At 47.8% G+C, this 24,905-nt stretch overlaps 1 protein-coding gene across 9 annotated transcripts in view; it reads left to right on the plus strand.

Annotated features, from left to right (window-relative positions):
• The window catches only part of LOC135904556 (selenocysteine lyase-like), a 138,775-nt gene that overhangs the window by 91,411 nt on the left and 22,459 nt on the right, over positions 1-24,905 (plus strand). For 8 of the 9 annotated variants that reach the window (XM_065435411.2, XM_065435409.2, XM_065435412.2 and 5 more), the window contains one exon: positions 9,275-9,403. The exons of the other annotated variant lie outside the window; for it this stretch is intronic. In XM_065435411.2, the coding sequence (XP_065291483.1) occupies positions 9,275-9,403 (129 nt within the window). The remainder of the gene's footprint in view (positions 1-9,274; positions 9,404-24,905) is intronic. 9 annotated transcript variants of the gene reach the window in all.

Below are 24,905 nucleotides of genomic sequence, written 5' to 3' on the forward strand. Positions count from 1 at the left end.
TTTTGGAAGGAGGTGAAAGCGCCCGGCAGTCTTGTTGCTTGGTTTACGAAATTTGTATTCTGACGGTGTTATCAATTCATCAGCCAAAAGGGATTTCAGCCTGTTGGTAATTGTCACTGTGTAGGATAATGTCGGATCGTTATCTAGCTTACGCTAATGTTATGGGTTGTTTAGTTGTTTGTAAGCCTCGTGCTTGTATTCTTCTACTGGCCAAATAACTATACTTCCACCCTTATCTGCTTCCTTAATAACAATGTCATTCCGGCGACTAAGATTTGAAATGATATGACTCTCCGACACACGTCGATCGACAAAATCAAGATTTCAACGGAACATATTTCGAACATGATCAGAAGAGTCACAAACAGACAAAGAGGATTGAAGGAGGACGATGCACTGACACTCATCCAAGCCTTCATGACGTCGCGCATCGTTTACGCAATGCCGTACCTCAAGTTACTGAAGAAAGACACTGACCAGTTGAACTTCATTATACGCAAGGCAACCAAGATGGCGCTGGGCATCCCAAAGCATTCTTTGACCGACAAGCTTCTCGGCATGGCCAAGCACAATGTCGTCGAAGAGTTAATAGAAGCTCATCTGTCTAATCGAAGAGTTTGACTCAGTCAAACGTCGGCGGGACGTCGCGTTTTTGCCAAGTTGGGCTGGCAAGAGGCAGAGCGGAAGGAAACGGGGCTGTTACCCAGGTTGTGGGCGCAGAAAATCGACAGTAAGCCACTGTCTCGAAACATGAGGTCGGGTCGTAACAACGGCCGCAGAGCGGCTCGTATTGCGGCCTTGATCGAGACTTTGGGTCAAATAGTAGAATAGGAAGAGGGGGTCACTTCACAGATGCTTCGTTACCCAAGTTATCATTGAAAGCCACGCTGGCAGTTACGACGTGGGATGTGCTCATAACCTGCGGCTCCATCAAGACGTCTTTTCCGGAAGTGGCAGAAGAGGCCGCGATAGCGCTAGCACTCGCGCAGCCCAAGGTGGGCAGAATTGTCACTGACTTGGAAAAGGTGTATAACAGCTACAGAAAGGGGTGGGTGTCTCTTGTGGCACTAGATATTCTCAATAGTAAATGCGACGTACCTGAAAGGAAAGTTGAGTTGATATGGACACTGGCTTACCCTGGGCTGGAGGACAACGAACTTGCCCACCAGTTCACCCGAGAGATGGAACACTGGGTAGAGGGAGGTTAGGCACAGTTTATAATAAGTTATAGGAATATTATGAACCATTACAAGACGGAGAGGCACCGTTACCCCAATCCTCACAAATCGCTTAGCAAAGAACAGCAAGCGATCTACAGGCAGATACAGGCAGGATCCTTCTCTCACCCTTACCTTCAAAACAAGATGTACCCGGAAGGGTACGAGAAGGATTGTAATTTCTGCAAAACTCAGTTAGGCACGCTCCAACACGTCATTGGAATATGCGGTTTCATCAAGGCAATTCCCCCACGTTTTACCTGCCCCACTACCCTACCCCATCTCTCATCCACCCTTACCGAGCGATGGGAGACCTTGCTAACCAGCACCGCCCTGGAAGACCAGCTCATCCTGATCTTCAGGGACCAGGCGGCTAGGGAAGCATATGGGTCTCGTGAAGAGGGAACCACTTCCATCGACGGCGTCTAAGAAGATGTCGAGCTCGGCTCAATAAAGCTGTTTCTCTCTCTCTCTCTTTCTCTCTCCGACACAGTTATGTTTTTAGATCACTTAGATGTCTTGGATTGGCTTATAATTTCTTTACTGACAGTTTTTAGGCATATGTCAAGTTCTATGGCTTCTTCTGGTTCGGGAGGCCAAATGGATTGGGCTCTAAGTGGTGTCGTCCCTGTTTGCGAAAAAGTGTCTGATCCGCATTCGTCAGGAAAATTCTGAGAGGTCCTTGTGAAGCTCGAATTCATTTATTGTGATGTTCGTAGGACAAAAGTTTAGGCCCTTGCCGAGTATGCCTATTTCTTTTTTACCTAATGTTTTTGATATGTCTACAACATTGGAGTGGTTTAATTTTGGGGAAGTTTCTGTCACGTCTGGTACTTCTAAACTCGAGGTCCCTCTTGTCGGCGTGTGGTGACTATTTGCCTGGAAGGTTGTTTTTTGAATAAAGTTTGCTTTTTTCCTTTGTTTTTGAACCAATTTTCTAGACTGTTTTTCGTCATGATGCGCTAAATCTTTCTTCTCATTTGGTGTCAGAGCTATGTTCAGAAGTCTGTGGCTAAAACTGTCGATTTGTTCTTCGCAGTGTTCCTTGAGGATATTCAAAAGTGAAAGTGAGGCATTGTGCAATGTTGTTTGCCAGTTTGCACGATGGTGTGGTGGGAGTGTTCCTAGAGCTGGTGCAGCCTTCAGTGTTAGACGTTTATGGATTATATTTTTGTCTGTGCACATTGTGTAAGTTTTCAGATGGGAGGTGTAGCTCGCATGTTTTTTGGTAAGTTTTCTAGCGTGTAGGAATTCGGTCTTCGTGGCAGAGAAAAGTTATTGATTTGGTTTGTCTGTCATTTATTTGTCTTTTTGCAGGTAGATTTGCGTGGGATGTTTTTCTGTTCGGCAGGTTTATTACCGCATGCCTGGCTTAATTCGAGCTCGGTTTCTGTTTGACTTTGTGCGTGTGCTGGCAGGCGTGTGATGGTCTGTGTGAAAACTTCTGTGGTGGATTTTCTGTTGTCTGTTACAATTGTGTCTGTTTGAACTGTGGCTATGTTGTGTCTGTTTGAACTGTGGCTGATGTCGTTTTTGGTGTAGTGTGTGTTTTGTGGCTTTTTTCACATTCCGCTGTCTGTGTTCCGAGTGTTCTTGAGCTTCAAGATTGTTTTTCTGTACTTGTCCTTAATAAATGATTTGATGTGTTATTCAGGATAAGTACAGAAAAACACTCTTGAAATCCACCTCAAATACCACCTCCACCGACTCTGCCGAGCTTGCCACCGCGAACAACACAATTGCGACAGTCACCTCAAAAATAATGGGTACGCAGGCAGCAGAATGTGAAACAAGCCACTGCACAAGTGCAACAGTTACCTCAAGAACACTCGGAACACAGGCAGCTGAATGTGAAACGAGGCACAAGACGCACACTACTCCAAAAACGACATCAACGACAGTGCAAACATACAACATAAACTCCACTACTGAAGTTTTCACACAGATGCCCACACGCCTGCCTGCACACGCACAAAGTCGAACAGAAACCGAGCTCGAATTAAGCCGGGCATGCGGTACTAAACCTGCCAAACAGAAACACACCCCACGCAAATCTGTGTGTTTTATTTAGCAAAGTAATTTTGGTCAGCATAAGTTGAAAGGACATCAAGAATGAACGCATGTTAAGCATGATTACAGTAAAACCTCGTTAATATGTAGTTGGTGGGGAATGTGCATCAGGTGTGCACTAAGCGATGTACTAATAAACTGACAATGGTAGATGAGTGCTTGTAGACTTACCGTCAAAAAATACATGTTAATTCTCACTAAAACATGCACACAGACAATTTTTTCTTCCGAGCAGGCAGCGAAAAATCTGATTTTTTCTTGCCGCCATGGCGGCCTTGCAGCGACGATGTCATCCTGTAACTCAGCAAGGCCGTAAGCCAGTTTCTCCTTCACGCCCCACTTCTTTGTGAGCACCGTCATGACGGTCAATGCACTAACCGCGTTGCATACGGAAGGGCCATCATCCACATCGTCATCCACGGTGACGAAGTGGAGGCACTAGAAGCTTTGGGAGGAAGAAACATGTCATGGCTACCATGTTTTCATGTCACTATCGGTGGCGATTACAGTCCAGGAAGGGTCCGTGCACTACAATTTCGCTATCTATGTGCTGCACGCACTACATTTAGGTGATTCCATGCTTCTACGTGCTGAATAATTAAATACTATGCACTAGCCGTTTGGGTATGCATTAAATGACTGGCTTAAGCGGTCATCCAATACATTAGGTTTAATGGCAACAGAGTGGGGGATTCATCGCGACTATATCTAAAGCTAATTACTTATTAAGTGGGTGCATATTAATGAGGTTTTACTGTACATAGAAGGGCAATGTGTAATCACTTTGTAGCCAGTTTTGAAGCATAGAGTGGTCTTCAGTGTATGCATTTGAGTCTAAATTAAAGCATTTGTTACACGTACAGGTGAACTGAATATCCCAAAAGTGGCGCTTGTGTTGGGATTCTTGCTAAGATTAGGTGAACCTGCAAATGAAATAATGCATTGAGGTAGTTTTTGGAATTGTTTGCATTTGAATATATGGTGATTGTACCTGTGTACCTGAAGCTTTTGTGACAAACAAAAGAAAAAAAAGACAGTCTCATCGGAAAAAGAGGCACGGTTTTTCAAGTTATCGATATAGCCATATACTTTGCAAGTTGCAATTACACTGTTTGACATGTGTCAGTTCCTTGGTGTGTGCCTCTCAACGTTGACATTCTTGTAGTTGTCTTCAATTGCTTGGCTAGGTACTATATACGAGGGCCGTTTTTTTTTCAACCTCCGATCACTCTGGGCAGGCGCTACGCGGGCAGCAGAAAGCGGACATGCACTGTAGGCAACTGCACAGCTCTCGCACTACACACTCCGCCATTGCTGACATTCAGGCGTCAGTCGGCATTGTGCTACAGCCACGTAAACATGGCTGCCATTATTGTTGCTCCTGCCAAGTGTGAATTGCGAAGTGTTATTCGTTTTCTACAGGCTGAATGCCATGGTGCTGCAGAAATCCATCGGAGAATGAGTCGAGTGTATGGGGAAAACTTCATGATTGATGGTGTTGTGCGTGAATGGTGTCGAAATTTTAAAGATGGACGCAATGATGTGCATGATGAAGGGGGCCAAGGACGCAAATCTGTCGTTTCAGATGACCTGGTTCAACGAGTTGACAGAATGGTTAAAGAAAACCGCAGATTCACCATTACTGCTTTATCTACGGAATTTCCAGAAGTTTCAAGGTCTGTTTTGTACTCTATTGTTACTGAACGGTTACGCTACAAAAAACTTTGTGCACGTTGGGTCCCAAAAATGTTGACGGACGGCCACAAAACTTGACGAATGGCGTCAGCTTTGGAGTTCTTTGAGCGTTATCAGGATGAAGAAGACAACGTTTTGAAATCAGTCATGACTGGGGATGAAACCTGGATTCAATACAGCACACCGGAAACAAAACGACAATCACAACAATGGATGCATTCAAATTCACCAAACAAACCAAAGAAATTCAAAAAAACCTTCAACAACAGAAAGACCATGGCTACTGTGTTTTGGGATCAACAAGGTGTGTTGCTTGTGGAGTTTATGGAGCCCGGAATCACAATCACTGCAGCTGTTTATTGTGAAACTTTACGACGTTTGCGTAGAGCCATTCAGAACAAACGAAGAGGAAAGCTGACCGCTGGAGTTGTTCTGATCCATGACAATGCCCGCCCACACACTGCTGGAGCAACTCAACGGCTTCTTGAACAATTTGGATGGGACATTTTCGATCATCCGCCATACAGTCCCGACTTAGCACCCTGTGACTTTCATCTTTTTCTTGGACTGAAGACGTGGCTTGGTGGGAAGCGCTTTCAAACCAATGGCGACCTTCAAACCAACGTCAAGGACTACATGAATTCATTGGCGGCAACTTTTTTTGAAGAGGGTATTGCAAAGCTTGTCCACAGATATGACAAATGCCTCAATCTCTTCGGTGATTATGTCGAAAAGTAACCGTAACTGTACTAATCTTTTGGTAATAAAATTATTGTTTTAGATGAACTTGTCTTTTATTTATAGCCTATCGGAGGTTGAAAAAAAAACAGCCCTCGTATATTGTGTGCATGCCAAAGTAAAAATTTGTAGTGGAAAGTTAGCGCTGTGTGTGTGTCAAATTGTCTGACCTCATCCAGTCATGTTGCACTGTGTTATCATGAATCCTAACCAACTAGCCTGCCGACATGCTTTAGATAGTGTCAAGCATAAAACGTATCATTTTCATGCATCCTTTATGTGCATAAACCGCTTGCAATTTGCAGATGGAAGTGCTGCACCAACTGTGCCAAACTGTGCCGTGAAGGAAAAGTAGTTACTTGCTGCAGCAAATTGTAGTTTATCGCAGGTATTGCACCAGGCTTGCGCTGACATACACCTGCTCCAAATGTCCAAATAATAGGGCAGACATAAAATACTTTTCAAGTAAAAATCGATTTCGTTGCTTTTTGCAATGTCCGCAGTTTGAAGAGAAGCGTAATTTTGCTTCATCTTGCGCTTTGTTGAAATAGTCTCTACTTGAAATAATCTGATGGTCGTGGCCACAGGGGCACTTTGCATTCACATGTCACTAGTCCGTTGCACACAATCTCATTAGTTTGGAGCTTTCTATCTTCACCATTCTGTTCAGTAAGCACACAAGTGTATAATAAGTGAGTTAACGTTAGTTCCCAATAGATTGCCCATGGACTCGGAACTCCACTACTGTAGCCATTGGTTTAACCAGTGCACATGATTTTGTGTCAGGTTGCTGAAGATGTGCCTGAAACAAACATAAAGACTGCAAGCATTCTCTGACAGCTTGTCTCTCAGCTCTGTGCTGGCTGACCGGTGCTTGCGCACTTTTGCCAGAAACGTGAAACATTAGTAGCGATAGCAAGATATTAGACTACACAAAGCAATGTTTGTAGTTTTATTGGCCGTATAGATTGCTGTAAACAATTGCTTACTAATTAAATTCACAAGCGAGTCACACGCATGTGGACAAACATCAGCAGATCTCATTTGATAACTGGACACTTGCTGTCGCAACACTGGTGGGATGAAGAGCGGCAGCTGCGACAGGTGAATTCCTCTTCATGCTGCCTCTCGTTTCAACGCAGGCTAAGCGTTTGGGAACACAATGCACACAAAGTTATCAGCCATGTTGGTTCTCCTAAACTTTGCACTCACCGCAGAGTATCTCCAAGATAGGACACATGTGGCCACTCCATGTGCCTCTGTGACCAGACTAGAAGAGGACGCGTGTGCTAACCTGTCCTAGCACGGGCTTACCTGCCCACTCACACCCACCCCCTTGCGCAGGTGAGACAATGCCGTACATCAAGCCACTGTCCTTCCCAACTCACTCTTGCAACTACAGCATGTAACTCAGGGCCGCAATTTATCGCACTTGCAACTTCATATGGAACCTCACTGTAAAGTTCAACGTCGATGGCAAAAATTCGCCTGGAGGGTCCATATTGTCACGTGCTCTCACAACAGAGTGCAGAAAAACATGAATGACCAAGGAGACAGGGAGTAGAGAAGGAAGATGTTTGGCTGGTTGCCCCTGTACCAATCTCAGAAAACGCCAACTGTCCCAGTTGACCTACCTGGTATCTACCTAGTATATTTAAGTAAACACTTCATGTGTAACAATATAATTGCTGTCAGGATAATTATTATTTTATATAATTATGGTGGTGCAAAGTGCACAGCTAGGTGATTCCGTGAGAGATCAAACATGCATGTCCACTTGATATTTGTTTTGTCTGGTTTTTTTATGTCATGTAGGAATATTCAAACTGCGTGGAACCGAAAATTTTATTCCCGAAAAGCGTTCCCAACAAGCTAAAAAAATATTTGAAGGTGGCGGTGCGAGCGTCCTTCTATTGCTTACCATAATATTGCCACAGTCTGTTATGTGGAAAGAAGAGGATGCTGACGGTGGCCTTGAAGACAACGAAGAAGAGTTTAGTTTTTTTCACTGCTCTACGCTCATTGGCTTCGCCATTAAAAGCCATCTGTGAATAGCCGTACGCTTCTTCCTTCGTGGGCCGTTTTTTTGTTGTGCAATATTACTTGAGTAATGGATTACCAACTTGCCCGGAATGCTGCTCTCATGAACTTCCAGCCCCTAGGTTTTCCTTGTTGTCCTCGTCAAAAGGAAGGATAACAGCTGGCGATTCTGCGTTGACTATTGTCATCTAAACACGATTACGAAGAAATATGTATACTCGCTTCCCCGCGTTGACGATGTCGTGGATTGTCTCCACGGTTCCACTTATTTTTCATTGATAGACCTTCGCTCTGGCTATTGGCAAATAACCGTGGATGAAATGGACCAGGAAAAGTCTGCATTCGTCACACCAGACGGCCTATATCAGTTCAGGGTGATGCCTTTTGGCTTGTGCAATGCCCCGGTGACCTTTGAACGGATGATGAACACGCTCTTGCGTGGCTTGAAATGGTCCATCTGTTTGTGCTACTTGGATGACGTCATCATATTCTCTTCAACTTTTGTGACCCATCTTGAAAAACTTTCATCTGCTCTTTCTGTTTTTTGCACCGCTGGCTTGCAGATCAACTCGTCCAAGTGCCACTTCAGTCACCGCCAAATCGTGCTCGCACATCTCGTCGATTTGTCAGGCATTCGCCCCTACCCCGCTAAAGTTCATGATGTGCAGAATGTCCCCGTACCAACTTGTGCCAAAGATGTTTGAAGCTTTCTTGGCCTTTGCTCTTATTTGTGGAAAATTTCGCCCATGTTGCCCGTCCCCTGACTGACCTCCTCAAGAAAGACGGTCCTTTTTACTGGGGCTCTGAACTAGCGTCTGCTTTCTCGCAGCTCACTACGCTGCTCACCACACCTCCTGTTATCGCCAATTTTGACGTCTCCGCTCTAACAGAAATCCACACTGACGCCAATGGCTACGGCATCGGTGCAATATTAGCTCAATGCCAGTGTGGGCATAGCCGCGTTATTGCCTATGCCAGCCGCCTCCTCTCTCCAGCCATGTGCGACTTTTTTTTGTTGTTAATTCGAAAGCATGCCCTTAGGCATAATAAGCCGAGTGCAATTACTTGATTACCCAGCGCGAGTGTCTCGCCCTCATTTGGACGATGGGCAAGTTCCGACCCTATATATATGGTCGATCATTTACAATTACAACCGATCACCAAGCACTTTGTTGGCTTTCTTCCCTCAAGGATCCCACCGGACGACTCGGTCGCTGGGCCCTACTGCTGCAGGAATACATATACACTGTGGTAGGGTTGCATACATCAGGGCGCCGACTGCCTAGCTGTCTCATCATCCCGTCGATGCACTGGGCGGTTTAGTGGATGTCGCACTGATCCGCGTCCTTTCGCTCTCTTTCTTAAAGACATCGGTGCTGAACAACAACGCAATGAATCATTATGGCACATTATCGAACGCCTGCTCTCCGATTACAAAACGGCATCCTGTATCGCTGCGACATACACCCCGACGGTCCGAGCTCCTAACTGTAATTCCGTCTCCTCTTCGACAGATTGTACTCCAGCAACTGCACAATGTTCCCACCGCTGGACACCTTGGCATCACTCGGGTGTATGACTGAATCCCGCGACGGTTTCTCTGGCCTGTCTCAACTGCCCCGTCCGGGGCTATGTTGCTGTGTGTGAGTTATGTCAACGCCGGAAAAGACCAGCTATGCATCTTGCTGGCCTGCTGCATCCTTCGGATATACCGACCGTCCCTTTATTTCGCATTGGCGTTGATCTTGTCGGACCATTCCCTATATCAAATGACCGAAATAGAGGTGGATTGTCGCCGCTATGGACTATACAACCCGCTATGCCATTACTAGAGCCTTTCCAACCAGTTGCGCTACAGACGTCGCTGACTTCTTGCTTCACGACATTATCTTACACCATGGCGCACCTTGTCAACTGCTCACCGATCGCGGAAGATACTTTCTTGCCAAAGTCATAGACGACTTACACCGATCATGTGCTACTAAACACAAGCTCACTACCGCTTACCATTCTCAAACTAATGGTCCTACTGAACGTCTGAACTGCACATTAACTGACATGCTAGCAATGTATGTTTCCTCCGATCATCGTGACTGGGACACTGCTCTACCATTTGTCACATTCGCTTACAATTCCTCGCGCCACGACACAGCTGGCTACTCACCCTTCTATCTCCTTTTCTGCTGTGAGCCGACTTTGCCTTGTGGGGATGCGCGACTCTCACGCGTCCCCTGATATGTTGTTTTCCCGCACGGCTCGCGTCTCCTGTAATCCGGCTTCGCCGCGTGGCCTGGCGCCCGCGGTGGTCGGAGTGGTTGAGGCGCAGTACGAGAGATGGCGCGAGTGTTGCGCTGCTAACGTCGCCGACAGGCGTGGTTACTTGAGCGCCGAAAGACAAGGCGCTTGCTCTTGGGCGGCGGGCCGGCGAGCGCGGCGGACGTCCCGCGCGTGCGCCGATCCATGCTTCTGCGAGACCGTCTCGCGTGGCCGCCTTCGAACGCGCCACCATTCGCGTGACCGTACGCGCGAACGACCAGGCGTTGGGATCCAGCATGAGGCGAACATATTCGCTCGCTATCCGGTCGCGGTGAGTCGGGCTTCTAGATTTGTCGCGCCCATCGGCATGTTTTGTAGATAGCGACTCGGCTAGCAGGGATTGATCTATGAAAGGTGCAATAAATGCCCTTGTGATTGTTTGCACTACTATGTCATTGTTCCTTTGTCCCAAGAGCTCGGGTGTGAGAACCCCACATCTGGCTGCCCAACATAGGGCTCTTGGGGCATCGGACGATAGTTTTAACAGTTTTGCTTCGTTCGAGACCTTTGTTTGAACCGAAGCATAGGCCTAGTGTGAATTTTGATCGCTAGCGTCGGCGGCGGGCTTTCTTGGGACAGGCGACGGTGGCTGTAGTGTGTTTGAACTTGTCAACATTCTAAGTGTTTTTTTAATGACATTCGTTGGCACGAGAGCCACGTGGTCTGCATCCTGGGAGAGCGAGGCTTAGCGCCTGTGGAGCATTGGCAAGCCTGAAGCGAGTGAGTACGGAAGCCTTGTGGGTGGTCCGAATTTCTCATGTAAATAGCTTCTCCTATCTCTTTGACTCTGAAGCCGCGGCTCTGGGTGGCCGCGGGCCACGGATGCCACTATGGGCTGACTGGTATTGCGCCCTGGCACCATGCGCTCTGACACCGTCTGGGACAGTGGGCACCGTCAACTCGGATGCTGTTTGCACCGAGCAGAGTAGGACCACCTCACAGAGCTGACATCTACTCGCGGCTGCCTGTTTTGTGCTCCTTTTGGGTGTTGTTTTTGGATGCCGGTTGTTGTCAGGGTAGCGACGCTTTAGGCCTAAGGCTTTACGAAGCTGCCTGTTGCACGTGGAGGGACACAACCTGGTGGAATGTGGCGTTGAGGTGTTGCACTTTGCTTCCCTCATTATAGTTAGCCTCGCACGAATTAAAATTACTCGTTCGACTCAAGGAAGCGAGCTTCGTTCACGTGAACTTAGCATCTGAGTAGCTGCCCGATCTTTTGCTAGCCATGTTGAACATCGTACCACGTGGGCGATGCGCATGCAAAATTCCTGTCCCTTGCACTACTTTAGTGTTTGCCGAGTGTGTTGAGTGTACGCAGCATAATTGGAGTCACCCCTGGTTCGTCGTCACCTGCACATCGTCTGCGCTGCTGCCCCGGACTACGATCGAGCCACCAGGCGATGGTGATGCTGTAGCCAGTTTCGGCGCAGTGACTTCTGCGGCCGCCTGTGTCCAGCTCGCAACCCTCACGGGTGGAGAAAAGAGCCGGCGGTCACTGACAGCTACTGCGACTTTCGCCAGCAGGGCGCATCGGCGCGAGCGACGCTTGCTCGTGCCGACTACTGCATCGCCGCTTCCGGAGTCCTGGCCTGGAATCGTGCCGTCGAGTCTGCAGAGCTGCTGTTGTGACCGGCGGACGCCAGCGGTGTACCCGGGGACAGTGTCGGCTCGTATGTTATGGACAGCGTGTGGACATTTCCTCGGTGCGGCCAGTGTTGCATGTACTACCTTGTTCGCGAAGCACGCGTTTATGTTAGAGCGTGTGACATGTTTCGCCGGAATATGTAGTGATTGAAGGTTGGGGGGATGTGGGGATGCGCGACTCTCACGCGACCCCTGATATGTTGTTTTCCCGCACAGCTCGCGTCTCCTGTAATCCGGCTTCGTCGCGTAGCCTCGTGCCCACGGTGGTTGGAGTGGTTGAGGTGCAGTACGAGAGATGGCGCGAGTGTTGCGCTGCTAACGCCGCCGACAGGCGGGGTTACTTGGGCGCCGAAAGACAAGGCGTTTGCTCTTGGGCGGCGGGCCGGCGAGCGCGACGGACGCCCCGCATGTGCGCCGATCCATGCTTCTGCGAGACCGTCTCGCGTGGCCGCCTTCGAACGCGCCACCATTCGCGTGACTGTACGCGCGAACGACCAGGCATTGGGATACAGCATGGGGCGAACATATTCGCTCGCTATCCGGTCGCGGTGAGTCGGACTTCTAAATTTGTCACGCCCCCATCGGCATGTTTTGGGGATAGCAACTCGGCTAGCAGGCATTGATCTATGAAAGGTGCAATAAATGCCCTTGTGATTGTTTGCGCTACTGTGGTTGTTCCTTTGTCCCAAGAGTACGGCTGTGAGCACCCCACAGCCTTTCAAGACTCCTTTCTACCACACTTGACTCGCCGACAGAGTACATTCGGGATGTCATAGCCACAGCGACCTAAGCACGCCAGATTGCTTGCATTTGTCTTTCTGTTTCGCAGACACACCAGAAGTGTCTTTATGACTTGTGGCATCACAGCGTGGAGTACGGATGTAGTGCTCTGGTGCTAGTTTGGTCTCCAACTCGGCATCGGTCTTTCGGAGAAACTCCTCTTGTGATACTACGGCCCTTACCGCATCCTTCGCCAGGTGACCCCTGTCACATATGAAGTGTCTCCACTGCATGCCACCGTGCCTCCACCTCTCTATGACATCATCCATGTCAGTCGTCTCAAACTGTACCTTTCTCGGCCTGATGAGCCGCACCAATAAGGCGCTTTTTCCGACGGGCGTGATGTCACAGCCTGTAATGTGGGAAGGACGCTGATGGTGGCCTTGCTTTTTTGCTGCTCTACGCTTGTTTGCTCCACCATTAAAAGCCATCTATAAATAGCCGTACACTTCTTCCTTCACTTAACAATATTTTCTTATCTCACGGCTGAAATAAATGCAAACTAAAAACGTTGTGTCGAAAAACTTTTCTGCTCATTTTAATGCGCTTCACAGTAAATTAGTTACACACATTCCTTTATGCTTTCCACAAACAAAAAATGTAAAAAAAATCCAAACATGGCCGATATCAGAAAAATTTTGCAACTTTGATGCATCTTGGTGCAATTTCTATTTCATGCAGAAACTTGAAAAAAGTGTCAAACATGTAATGTTTTTTTTGCAGCATTTATGGAAAATATTACCTTCCTATATAAAACACCATAGAAGAAAAGAATAGTTGAAATTTTTTTTCAAGAAAACTCGTTAAAAAAAGAAATTAAAAAAACTCGTTTCAATTTTTGAAAACATTTTGCATGGAAGTCCGCTTATGTCAGGAAAAACATGGGTGTATAACGTTCTGGTGTATGTGAAAAATGTAGAGAACCAGCACCCGTGCTGTCTGCTTCCTTGCTTGTATTCTACACCGGAACGGAATACAAGCAAGGAAGCAGACAGCACAAGTGCTGGTTCTCCACATTCTTCACTGTACCTCACTTCCGCTGGGCGATAATGGCGGCGTTCTTTTTTCAGTTTTGGTATGAAAAACATTGATTTTTGTGAGCTCTTTGTGATGGATTGACCTGTATTTAAACCGTAAGATTTTGAACAGAGGCTGCTGCGTGTTTAAATTACATGTCCGCACATCTGCCAGCCACAGAGTTAGTATACTTTGTTAGCTGCTTCATGCGCTGTGACAATGCTGTTGTGCACCCGCAATGTTCTTTTAATGTGAAGTAGCCGGTTTTCTCCATCTAGTTGTCTACGTTCAACAGCGGGGCCTTGATGCGTTCTGTCTCCGCTTGAAAAATAGCGCATTGGGGTGGCCAAGCTAACGGTGTGGTATAGTCCGGCTTAATGCGGATGAATTCCACGTGTGGCACAGTTACTCTACATTGGCAAAAATTGGACGCTCTACAGTCTATAAAAAATTAAAGCCACTTCCATGCTTGTGAAATTTGTGGAAACAGTGGAGCTGTGGTTCCCTTGTGATTTTCTTTTGTGTGTCTGTTCCTTTCTTGTAATTATCTGTTTTCTTTTCTATTCTTATCTTGTGACTGTCTGTTCTTTTCGTGTGATCATCTATTCTAACCAGGGACGAATGTTGGATTTCCTGTCTTCCGAAGTTTGAGATTTGTTGCTCTGCGCTGGCGTTGAGCCTCTGCTTCCTTCTTCTGATTCTTGGGGTTTGCTTGTCTCCACTGGCGTTTCACTGTTGTTCCCTTAGCGCAAAGCGAGGGATTATTTGCTATTCGATGGTGCTCGTGTTCCCGGGCACGCTGACGTTCTAGTCGTTCGGCGACCCCAGTTTCCGGTGCGGGTGCGGGCTGCAGTTCACCGGTGAGCGCACTGGTACCCCTAACCGTTTGGTGTCCATGGCATGAAAGGCTGTGGCATGGGCGTGCTCTCTCTTATATGCCCCTTTCCTCTTTCCCCCTCCTCTCCCACCACGTGGCACGCTGTGGCGGGGGTGCCATCTGTTGGCCCAGCGGGGAACTTTTGCTTGGCGTGACAGAAGTGCACACTGACAACAACAACCATAGTCAGCGGACATTGCGAGCCCCTAAACAGCTCCACTGTTAAAAATGTGTGGCTGGCGTGGGAATAGAACATAACCTATTGCACGCCGGAGCAGCTGGAACAGGGTACATTGTACGTTAGCTTGGCTGACCAGCAGCATGCTGTTCGGCTTCACTGAAGTGAGCGTGTTGCGTTTGCGCCTTCGACAAACATAGAAGCATTCGCTCACCATGCTGCTGCGGGTCACGTTTAAAGCGCAGGGTAAAATTTTAGCGACCTTAGCATCTCTGGCGTGACATATCCGACTTCACCAACCGCTGCCTGGCACACTGGAAGCACCAAGCTCGTCAACCGATCAGACAACTACCGCCATCTGTATTAAGTGATGATAAGTAGTTGATGCTTGATATGGCTGGTCTAGAAGGACTCGGTGCTAAGTGTGCATAAACTCACAGCCAGACAGGCCAGACTGCGGCCGGGATAAAGCCCATGAAGCTTCGCCAATTTGGCTTTGGCGCCATTGCATTCCTGCATGGCTTGCTGCGACTTTTACACCATGGCTGCCACGTTGCACTCTCCTGCGTGACAAATGCAGCATGCGGTTCCTGCTTGTTTCTGGCGCTGTGTCAGAAAGGATTTCATTTGTCTACTTTGACGCATCCGATGTAAAGACACACAAAATATCTTGAAGATGATGCACTAGTGGAAATGATTGCTTGAGAATATCGCCCTTGAATGCAATTTACCTTTAAACGTTACCTGTGGTTTTCGTGCGCCATCGTGGCATATAACACTGTAACACCGAGAAAGCGTTTGCCAAGCAAGCCTTGATGGGTAAGTGGGCTGTTGAAGTGTAGCTTGTGAAGTTTCGTCAACTGCAGTTTACATACCTTGTGCTTGTTGGCTGGTCTGCGTCGCACTTGCCTGCTGCGCTGCAGTGCGCACTTTCGCTCTGAAAGCTGGAACAGGAAATATGTGTTCAACCTTCTACTCAGCGTTGTGTACGTGTATTAGCCATTGCTAGTGCTCGAGTATGTATTCGAGCACCCGACGGCTGTGCAGCAGGGAGAGTGCAGGCCGAGAGAGACACCCGTCAACTCGAAAATGATGAGCGAACAATACGCCTGGCTGCCTATACGCAACATGGCGCAGCTGAGAGATCAGCAGTTGTGTACAGTTCTTCAATATTCCCTATATCTGCATCGCTACCACTTTGCTGCCAGGCACGTGTCGTCTGCATAGGTGCTGTTTAATAGCTGCTAATAACAAAATTAAGCAATTACCAGCCCAGCGGCTTTGCCGAGATTACTTTGAGAGTATACGCGAGGGATTTATATAGTCAATTTAGCATAAGTAAAATTTCATTGCAGTTGGCTTCTAACTATTTTTTCTTATCTTGTGTTTCATCTAGGAAGATACGAGGGTTTTCCATAAAGTACGGTTCTTAAGGAGCTGAAGTTGCGAGGAACGCTGTTAAACGGGTCAGGCAACACTGGCGTGTAGCTTGGTTCCCCCTCTCCTAGTCCCTGCTCCGGCGAGCTGTCTGCGACGCTCAGTCTTGGCTTGGCAGCCGTTAGAGATAGACCTCCCTCTCACTTCTCTTGCCAGGTGCAAATTACGCTCTCTGATTCGTTTTAAGAGCGGAGCTGTTTAAGCTTTTAGTCCTTCAATGGAGCATTACCAGAAAACTCAGCCTAGCTGTGCGCCGCCTCACATTGCCTAAAAACCACCTGTGAGAGCACTGAGTCACGTAACCTCATCGCACCCCACGTGCGTAGGTCGGAGTCGTGACGTCACAGGCGAGTAAAAGCTCGGAACAACCAGTGTGCTGACACACATCTTGCCTCCTCTATTCCGTGCGTACGTGCTGCTGCCATGGAAAAACCGAAGAAAGTCCGGATGCCTGAAGAAGCAGCTTACCAGGAAAAAGACTGTACTGCCAAGTGAGAAGTTATGCGTCGCCACCAAGCTGATCCAGAACACTGCGCCAAAGCTGCGGCTGAGAAGAGGCAATGCCAAGTCGAGGATCCCGAGTTTCAGTCCAGGGAACACAAGAGTCGGCGCCTGAACGCTCGATGTCGCCGAGAAAGCGATGCCGGCCTCACCTGCTCGAAAACTTCCAGCATCAAACTCGCCAAGACAACTTAGCAAAACCTAGCATAACCTCGCAAAACCTAGAAACAACTTAGCCAAGCCTACCATAACCTCGCAAAACCTAGAAATGACTTAGGCAAGCCATGTAAAAGCTAGGTGATCACAAGCTCTGCTGTTGACTCCAGCCTTGCACGACTAGTGCAAGCTGCGCACATTTTTTGTGTTTAAAAAACACTGCGCCGGCGAACATTCATTCCCGACTGTGTGAAGTCTACAGAGAAAAGTGTATGAGCGTACAGCACGTGTGCAAATGGTGCTGAGAATTCAAAGACGGACGTACAGACGTCCATGACAAACAGCATTTTGGACGGCCATCGGTTTCGAATGAAACGATTGTGAAAGCAGAAGAAACAATGCTGAAATATCGAAGGGTGATGATTCTGGAGCTCTGCGAGATAATCCCTGATATCAGCAAGACCTGCAGTGACAAAATTTTGACAGACCATTTAGGGTATGCCAAGGTTTGTGCAAGGTGGGTCACGAGAATGCTTAGGGAAGACCACAAAAGGCCCACGAATTTCTTCAGGCCTACAAAACCGATGGCGAGAAATTCTTGGACTCTATTTTCACTGGGGACGAGACCTGGGTCCACTACACGACACCGGAAACAAAACAACAATCTCCTCCATAGAAACATCCAAAGACACCGAAGCCGCGGAAGTTCAAATAAGCATTGTCTGCAGACAAAGTGATGGCGAGCATCTTTTGGGACAGGAAGGGGTTATTGTGCGAATTCGTGCCTGCCGGTACAACAGTCGATGCGCACCGCTACTGTGAGGCGTTGCAGAACCTTCGCCGCGCGATTCAAAACAAGAGGAGAGGCATGCTCACGACGGGAGTGCGTTTCTATCAGGACAACACTTGTCCGCACACGCCCGTGTAACAAACAATCTCATCTACGAATTCGGATGGAATACTGTGGCACACCCGCCCTACCACCCAGACATAACCCCAACTGACTGCCATCTCTTCCCTGAACTGAAAAAACACCTGGGTGAGACGCATTTCAGAACCCGAGAGGAGCTGAAAGAAGAGCTTTTAAGCTACATCCACAACATGACAGGAGAGTTCTACGATTCAGGCATAAAGTAGATGGTACACCGCATGCGAAAATGCATTGATCTCATCGGCGATTATGTCGAAAAATAGTGGAAAGTCTAAGCTTTCCAAAAATGTATTATTCAATGTCAATAGACATGTTCTTCATTGTGGAAAATAATTTGGAACCTTATTTTACGGACAACCCTTGTATTATTATGCATGAATGTTGCAAAGAGAAGGTTCTATGTATGGCACTTTTTTTCAAGTTTCTGTGTGAAATAGAAAACGTCCCAAGATGCATCAAAATTGCAAAATTTTTCTGATTTCAGCCATGTTTGGAATTCTTTCACATTTTTTAGTTTGTGGGCGGCATAAAAAAACTAATGGAACTAATTTACTGTGAAGCGTATTAAAATAAGCAGAAAAGTTTTTCGATACAACGTTATTGGTTTGCATTTAATTAGGCCGTGAAACTGGAAAATATTGTGGTAAGCAATAGGAGGACACACGTGCCGTCACCTTCAAATACTTTTTTGGCTTGCTGGGAATGCCTTTTGGGAAGAAAATTTTCGGTTCCGTGGAGTTTGAATAATCTTGCATGACATAAAAACACAGCCAAAGAAAAATATCAAGCGGACATACATGTTTGATCTCCCGTGAAATCACTCAGCTGCTCAATGCGCCTTTTTTGCATTCGCTCATTGGTGTATTGACAAGTATGTAAAGTGCATTTTATTGCTGCGGGACAGCTTGGACACGGAAAAAAATGGTCAAAATTGGATAATGAAGTAGGCGTGGATTGTAAAAGCCACACAACACAGACGCTATTCCACTTATACCTGTGAGGACAATAGTAAAGATTGCGTCCTTGTTTCTGTTCTATTAGGATTTCGGCTTCTGATCAGCTACCTACTCGCTCAACTAGTCATTTTAATTGTAGTGATATATATACCAATATAGTATAGCCGCCAAATTCTTTAATAATATTGCACTAGTGCTAACCAGATAGTGCGTCTGCATCTTACCAAGGGACAGATATGTTGCTGTAAATGGAACAACCTAAAAGACCAAATGCTGTTACTAGCATGAGCTTTAAGCACATGAGCTTGACCTTGGGTGTTATATGGTACTCGTGCAATGTTATTAAAGGTTTGGGTGGCCATACAGTCGCACTCACCACCAACTCTAACTTCAAGACTGCCGTACAGAATGCCTGGAACATTAAACGGGACCGATTGCATCAATGTTGTAGAGTGGCTGACGCAATATGAAAGAGTGAGCGATCGCAATCCCTGGGACCTGACAGTGATGCTGGCCAATGTGCTCTTTTATCTTAATGGAATGGCAAAGTTGTGGTATGACAATCATGGGGTTGAACTTGGGCGATGGGACACATTTAAGCAAAAGCTCTGTGACCTGTTTGGTAAGGCTTCCAGGTGAAAAATCGCTGCAAGCAAACAGCTGTCAACTTGAGCCCAAATGTCGACGGAGTTGTACCGTCGTACACAAAAGATGTGCCGGGGCTGTGCTGTAAAGCTGATAGCAACATACCAGAGTCTGACAAGATTGGCCACATCCTGAAGGGGACAGCAAATGACTCATTTAACCTGCTCATATGCAGCAATTCAATTGTGCTACTGTCGATACTATAATTGAGGAGTGCCCGTGCTTTGAGCAGGCCAAGAGTCGCTGTATTGAATGACCATTTGCCCGGCTTCCCAACACCGCCGTGATATCTTCATATGAAGAGTAGCTGTAGTCTCGCCTTTCACCTTCTTCGGCTGAATTAATGAGGATTATCTGCTGCAAAATTGAAGCGATAGCTCCAGCTAGCCTCTTCACCAACACTAACGCTGGCGACTCTAACACACTAGTTGTTGCACTTGTCCAAGCCATCGTGTGAAACAAACTCGCGAATCTCGGGGTATTCACACTTCTTGCGCCATGGTCAGTCCTATGTCGACTTCTGCGACTCTGACATCGTTCCCTTGTTATCAAACGTTCGCTCTGTGATCTTGGAAACATGCTGATTGGTGAACTGAAGACGATCGGCTTTAACTGCCACCGTGTCGGGCATGCTGCTTGCTACTGTAACAGCCATGGGCTGTTCCTACAACATACTCCATCCTTTGCTCATGCTCGCTGCCTTGATCGCAGCCCTTTTAAGACACTGCCTGCGGCACACCCGAACAATTCTGATGCTGCCACAACATGGTCCAGCCGCTCGCCGTCACCTAGAGGCCACCAGTCGCATTTGCAACATTTCCGCCATCCATCCTCCTGCCCCCTGTTAATTCGCTGTGCGACGTCGCCGAGCAACCATGGCTCTTTCACACTGGAAAACTAGACGATGCAGTGCCCGAAGGTACTGCTGCATACACGACTCCGTCCAAAAACCCTCTAGTCACTTTGCCAACTCGATGATGTATGCTGGACGTTGACATTAATGGCGTGACCATCTCGGCAGTTGACACCGGGGCTCATATTTCTGTCACGGATTCTGGTCTTTGCCGTTGCCTAAAGAAGGTGGTCACACCTGCCGTATCCCATGTTGTAAGAGTGGCCGATGGAGGAAATCCCGCCGTCCTTGGAATGTGCACCGCCCACATAACCATCACTGGTTAACCAATGTATGTTTTATTTGCCATTCTTGAGCAATTTCCTTATGACGTTAAACTTGGTATACATGGATTTTCGAACAACTTATTCTGCCCTTATCGACTGTCAGCCTGGCCTCCTGCTGCTTGAACTGCCTCACCTAGCCGATGCTCGAACCACACCTTCAGCCGGTCTCTGCTTTCTTGACTATGTGTGCATGCCCCCACAAGCTGCCATGTATATCTCCATGATTTCGAACCCTCCTGTGGCTGATGGCAGTTACGTGCTCTCCCCAGGAACAGAAATTCTGTTCACCAAAAACGTCACCATGCCTAACATCCTCGTGGCTGTAACCAGCAATCCCATCTTCGTTCTCGCTTTAAACTTCAGTGCCTCTCCTCAACTGATTCCGGCAGGCATGTCGCTCGCTGTCATCATTCCTACGGAAAACTGTGAAATTTGTGTGTTGGATTCCACCAGTCCCGCCCGTTCAACCTTCGTTTGCAGTGCGATGCCTTTGTCGGCATGATCCCTGCTGACCCTTCTCCTGCTCAAGCTACCGACCTTCACCACCTCCTAGAGTCATATCATGACATTTTCGACTTCGACAATGTTTCTCTTAGCCAAACGTCTGTTGTCCAGCATTGAATTGACACGGGACGTGAGCCCTATGCGCAGTCATGCCTATCGTGTCTCCCTTGCCAAACGTCGCGTGATACAAGGCGAAGTTGACAAAATGCTCACAAAAGGCATCATTGAACCTTCTTCCAGTCCATGGGCGTCCCCTGTGGTGCTAGTAAAAAAGAAAGACGGCAGCTGGCGCCTTTTCGTCGACTACCGACAGTTGAACATCGCCACGCACAAGAAAAATATCTGAATCGATGACTCCTTAGACTGCCTCCACAGAGCCACATACTTTTCCTCCATCAACCTGTGCTCCGGATACTGGCAGATTGCCGTTGATGCCATAGACCACGAGGAGACTGCGTTCATCACACTAGATGTACTTTACCGTTCAAGGTTATGCCTTTTGGATTGTGTAATGCCCCACAACCTTTGAGCGAATGATGGATTCTCTCCTTAGGGGCTATAAGTGGTCTGCTTGTCTTTGCTATCTAGATGATGTGATTGTCTTTCTGCCTACTTTTGAGAACCACCTCACTCTCCTGTTGGCCATTCTCGATTTGTTTTGCTGTGCTGGCCTGCAACTTAATTCCTCTAAGTGTCATTTCACTTGATGTCACATCACCGTTCTTGGTCACCTTATTTGTGGTAGAGTTGTCCAACCTGACCCCGAAAAAGTGTGTGCCATCCAAGACTTTCCTGTTCCTCGCTCAGTCAGAGATGTCCGGAGCTTTGTTGGCTTGTGCCCTTCTGGTGCAGATGCATACCGACTTACTCAAGAAGGACGTATGCTTTGCTTGAGTTCATGAGCAAGCTACTGCATTCACCACCCTTGTCAGTTTACTTCCATCACCACCCATTTTGGCACATTTTGACCTGTCGGCCCCTACAGCAGTTCGCACGGACGCAAGCGGCCATGGCGTAAGTGCAGTTCTTGCCCAACGCCAGAACCACCGGGAATGTGTTATTGCCTATACGCCAGGCACCTTCTTTCATTGTTGGAGTGGAATTTTTGTATAACTGAGCGTGAATGCCTCACTTTAGTCTGTGCTGTGGTAAAATTCCCCCTTTACCTATATGGCCGCATGCTTTCTGTTGTCCTGAACCACCATGCCCTATGCTGGCTGTTGTCACTGAAGGATCCCACAGGAAGGCTTGGTCGCTTGGCTTTACAGCAACAGGAGCACACCTTTGACGTTTTGTACAAGTCTGGCTGTATGCACCAAGATTCTGGTTGTTTATCGCGCTACCCTGTCAACCCTCCCGACACCGCCGAGCGTGATACTGGTGACTTCGTCATGGCTGTTTCAGATCTGACCAACATCCACACTGAACAGAAAAGCGATGACAGGTTACAATTTATAATCGGCCGCCTCCATTCTCGTCAGCCCAACCCATTGCTCTGTCTGTTTGAGCGTCACGACAATTCTCTTTACCATCATAGTACCACTCTCGATGGCCTGGAGCTTCTGCTTGTTCTCCCCAAGCAATTTTGTGCTACTCCTCTCAAAGAACTCCATGATGCCCCAACCGCTGGCCATCTTGGAGTATCCTGCAGGTACGACTGCGTGTGGCGGCGGTTTTTCTGGCCTGAATCTGTTTGTCGCTACGTTGCTGCGTGTGACCCACTGAAAGCCACGTAAATGGCTTTCAGCGTTGCCCACACAACTTTTGCAGCCTGTTGACATGTTGAAGGAGCCATTCTACCACATTGGTCTTGACTTCCTCAGCCGATTCCCTATGTCAATTTCAACGAACAAGTGGCTTGCAGTTGCAACTGACTATGCTGCGTGGTATGCCATCACACTAGCTTTGCCGACTAATTGCATCACTGACGTCACCGATTTCCTACTTCATGACGTTATCCTTCTTCATGGTGCCCCTTGGCAACTGCTTACAGTCTGAGGCCGCTATTTGTCCAAAGTTGTCGATGACCTCCTTCGTTCCTGTTCATGCCCAGTGGGAAATAGGTTTCGGCCAGCTTTAACACGACTGTTCCTGGCTAAAGTCCGACGCTACTAACCATCATGCGAGAAGGCGATCGGCAAAATTATAGTGAGTAAGTCAACTTAGAAAAGCGACCTGAAGAGCTTGAAGTGCATGTACAACACAGCAGCTGCTTAGCTGCGAAAAATTGCAGCTCAGAAGATGGAGATTTCACTATTGTTCAGTGTATGTTTACGAATAAACTGCTTCCGCCTTCCTTGAATTTAGGCCTTTGGCATCCTTGAAATCATTGAATTGTCCTTGAATTTGTTGTCAATGTTCTGTGTGAATGCTGAAGTATGACTCCATTGTACTCATGTTACACTGAACATAAGTTTGTAAAATAGTGCTACAGTCGAACTCACTTATAACAATATTCAAGCGCCACGAAAATTCCATTGTTATAACCGGGTTGCATGAAAAATCCAAATGGGGGATGGCAGAGGTGATGTGTGAAAACTGTAATGGCGGGGAGGCCAGTGCCCCTCCCCACCACCGTCCTCCATTTGGTTGCTGATTGTGTTCACTCATTTAAGTGCTTCCTGGGTGCTCTGATCGCGTGTAACAAGCCGTCGCTGTCGGCGTTAAAGAATGGCACCGCTGTAACAACTGCAAAGAGGAGTCATAGGTGGCAAGTGGTATGCGAGCACCGCCGAGGCATCACGTTGGTGGCCCCAAAAGGGGCCTTTTAAATAATGCGAGAAGGTTGCCGCAGCAGCCTGTCAGCTTAAGAAACCCAGAAGAAACGCTGAAGCAAGATCGCCACAAGCATCTCAACACATACTTCGCACTGGCTTCCACAAGATAACCCTATGTCTGTCAGCCTTGTGTGCTTTAGGCGAAGCTTGCTGACGTCCTTCTCCACGGCATCCATGTGCTCCACATAGCAGGTTCCTTGCGAAAAGAAGGTTCCTTGTGAAAACGAAGCCCCAAAAAGGACTGAATCATCTGCCGGGCCTCCTGTGAGGACAACGTTGAGGCAGCCTGCCCTACCGCGTCATCGCTGCCATCGTCACCATCGCTCTCCGATGCAAGCACATTCGCAATGATCGCCTCATCGGTTAGAAGCACTTAGTTTCCAAATCTACAGCCGTGTGCTTTCTTTTCACCGGCAACGTCGTGCATTGCCGATGATCAGCGGGTGGATCAGCCATCTTCTGTTTCGGCGGCGAGTCAAATGAGCATGAGAAACCACGTGGCTAGGAACGATTTCGATGGAGCCAACAAAGACGAATACGAGCGATTAATGTAGAACTGCGGTGAATGAGGAGCCAGCAAGTTACAAACGAGCTATTGGGAGTAGCATAGTTCGCGCTGTCTGTTCATGTTTCGGACAGTGGCACGGCGTAGAGCCGCAGAGCTATGGGCGCAGCCCATTCGTGTTCGGAGGGTTGGAAGGGCAACGGGAGAGAGGCGTGCGGAGAAGGCTGGAAAATGAGCGCACGGTAGCTGTTGGGGCAGTTGGAGCAGCGGGCCTTCGTGCAGCGGCTCAAATTTCTCATTTTCTTTTTTTTCTTTTCAAAGTGTAGTGCAAAGACTTAATTTGACTTAATTTATATGGACAAGAACTTTAAAGGGTTTTAAATTTTTTTCCGAAAAGAATGAAGAAAGAAGCAGGAGAAGGTGAGCTAGGGACAGCTTACGCGCTTGGCAGCATCAAGAAAATTGATGAAGAGAGGTGGGTGCCGAAGGAGCAGGTGAGGGGCTCGTGACATGGAAGACGCAGGACCAGTGCGCTGTTCCGTGAGCAACTGCTGCGGTACCTGAGGTGGCCCTGAGGACGCGCCTACCATACGCAGGGTGGTGCCTGGTGTGACACCGTTTGGAGCAGGCCTGCGTGTTGCCTGCTCGTAGCTGCCTGTCAGAGCAACTTAATGCTGTGTCCAGGACAAGGCCTAATTTAGGCCTAACTGAGGCCTTTGCTTTGAGACTGCCTCTTGCTCGA

The sequence above is a fragment of the Dermacentor albipictus genome, chromosome 2 (genome assembly GCF_038994185.2).
Source record: "Dermacentor albipictus isolate Rhodes 1998 colony chromosome 2, USDA_Dalb.pri_finalv2, whole genome shotgun sequence".
Classification (NCBI taxonomy): domain Eukaryota; kingdom Metazoa; phylum Arthropoda; class Arachnida; order Ixodida; family Ixodidae; genus Dermacentor; species Dermacentor albipictus.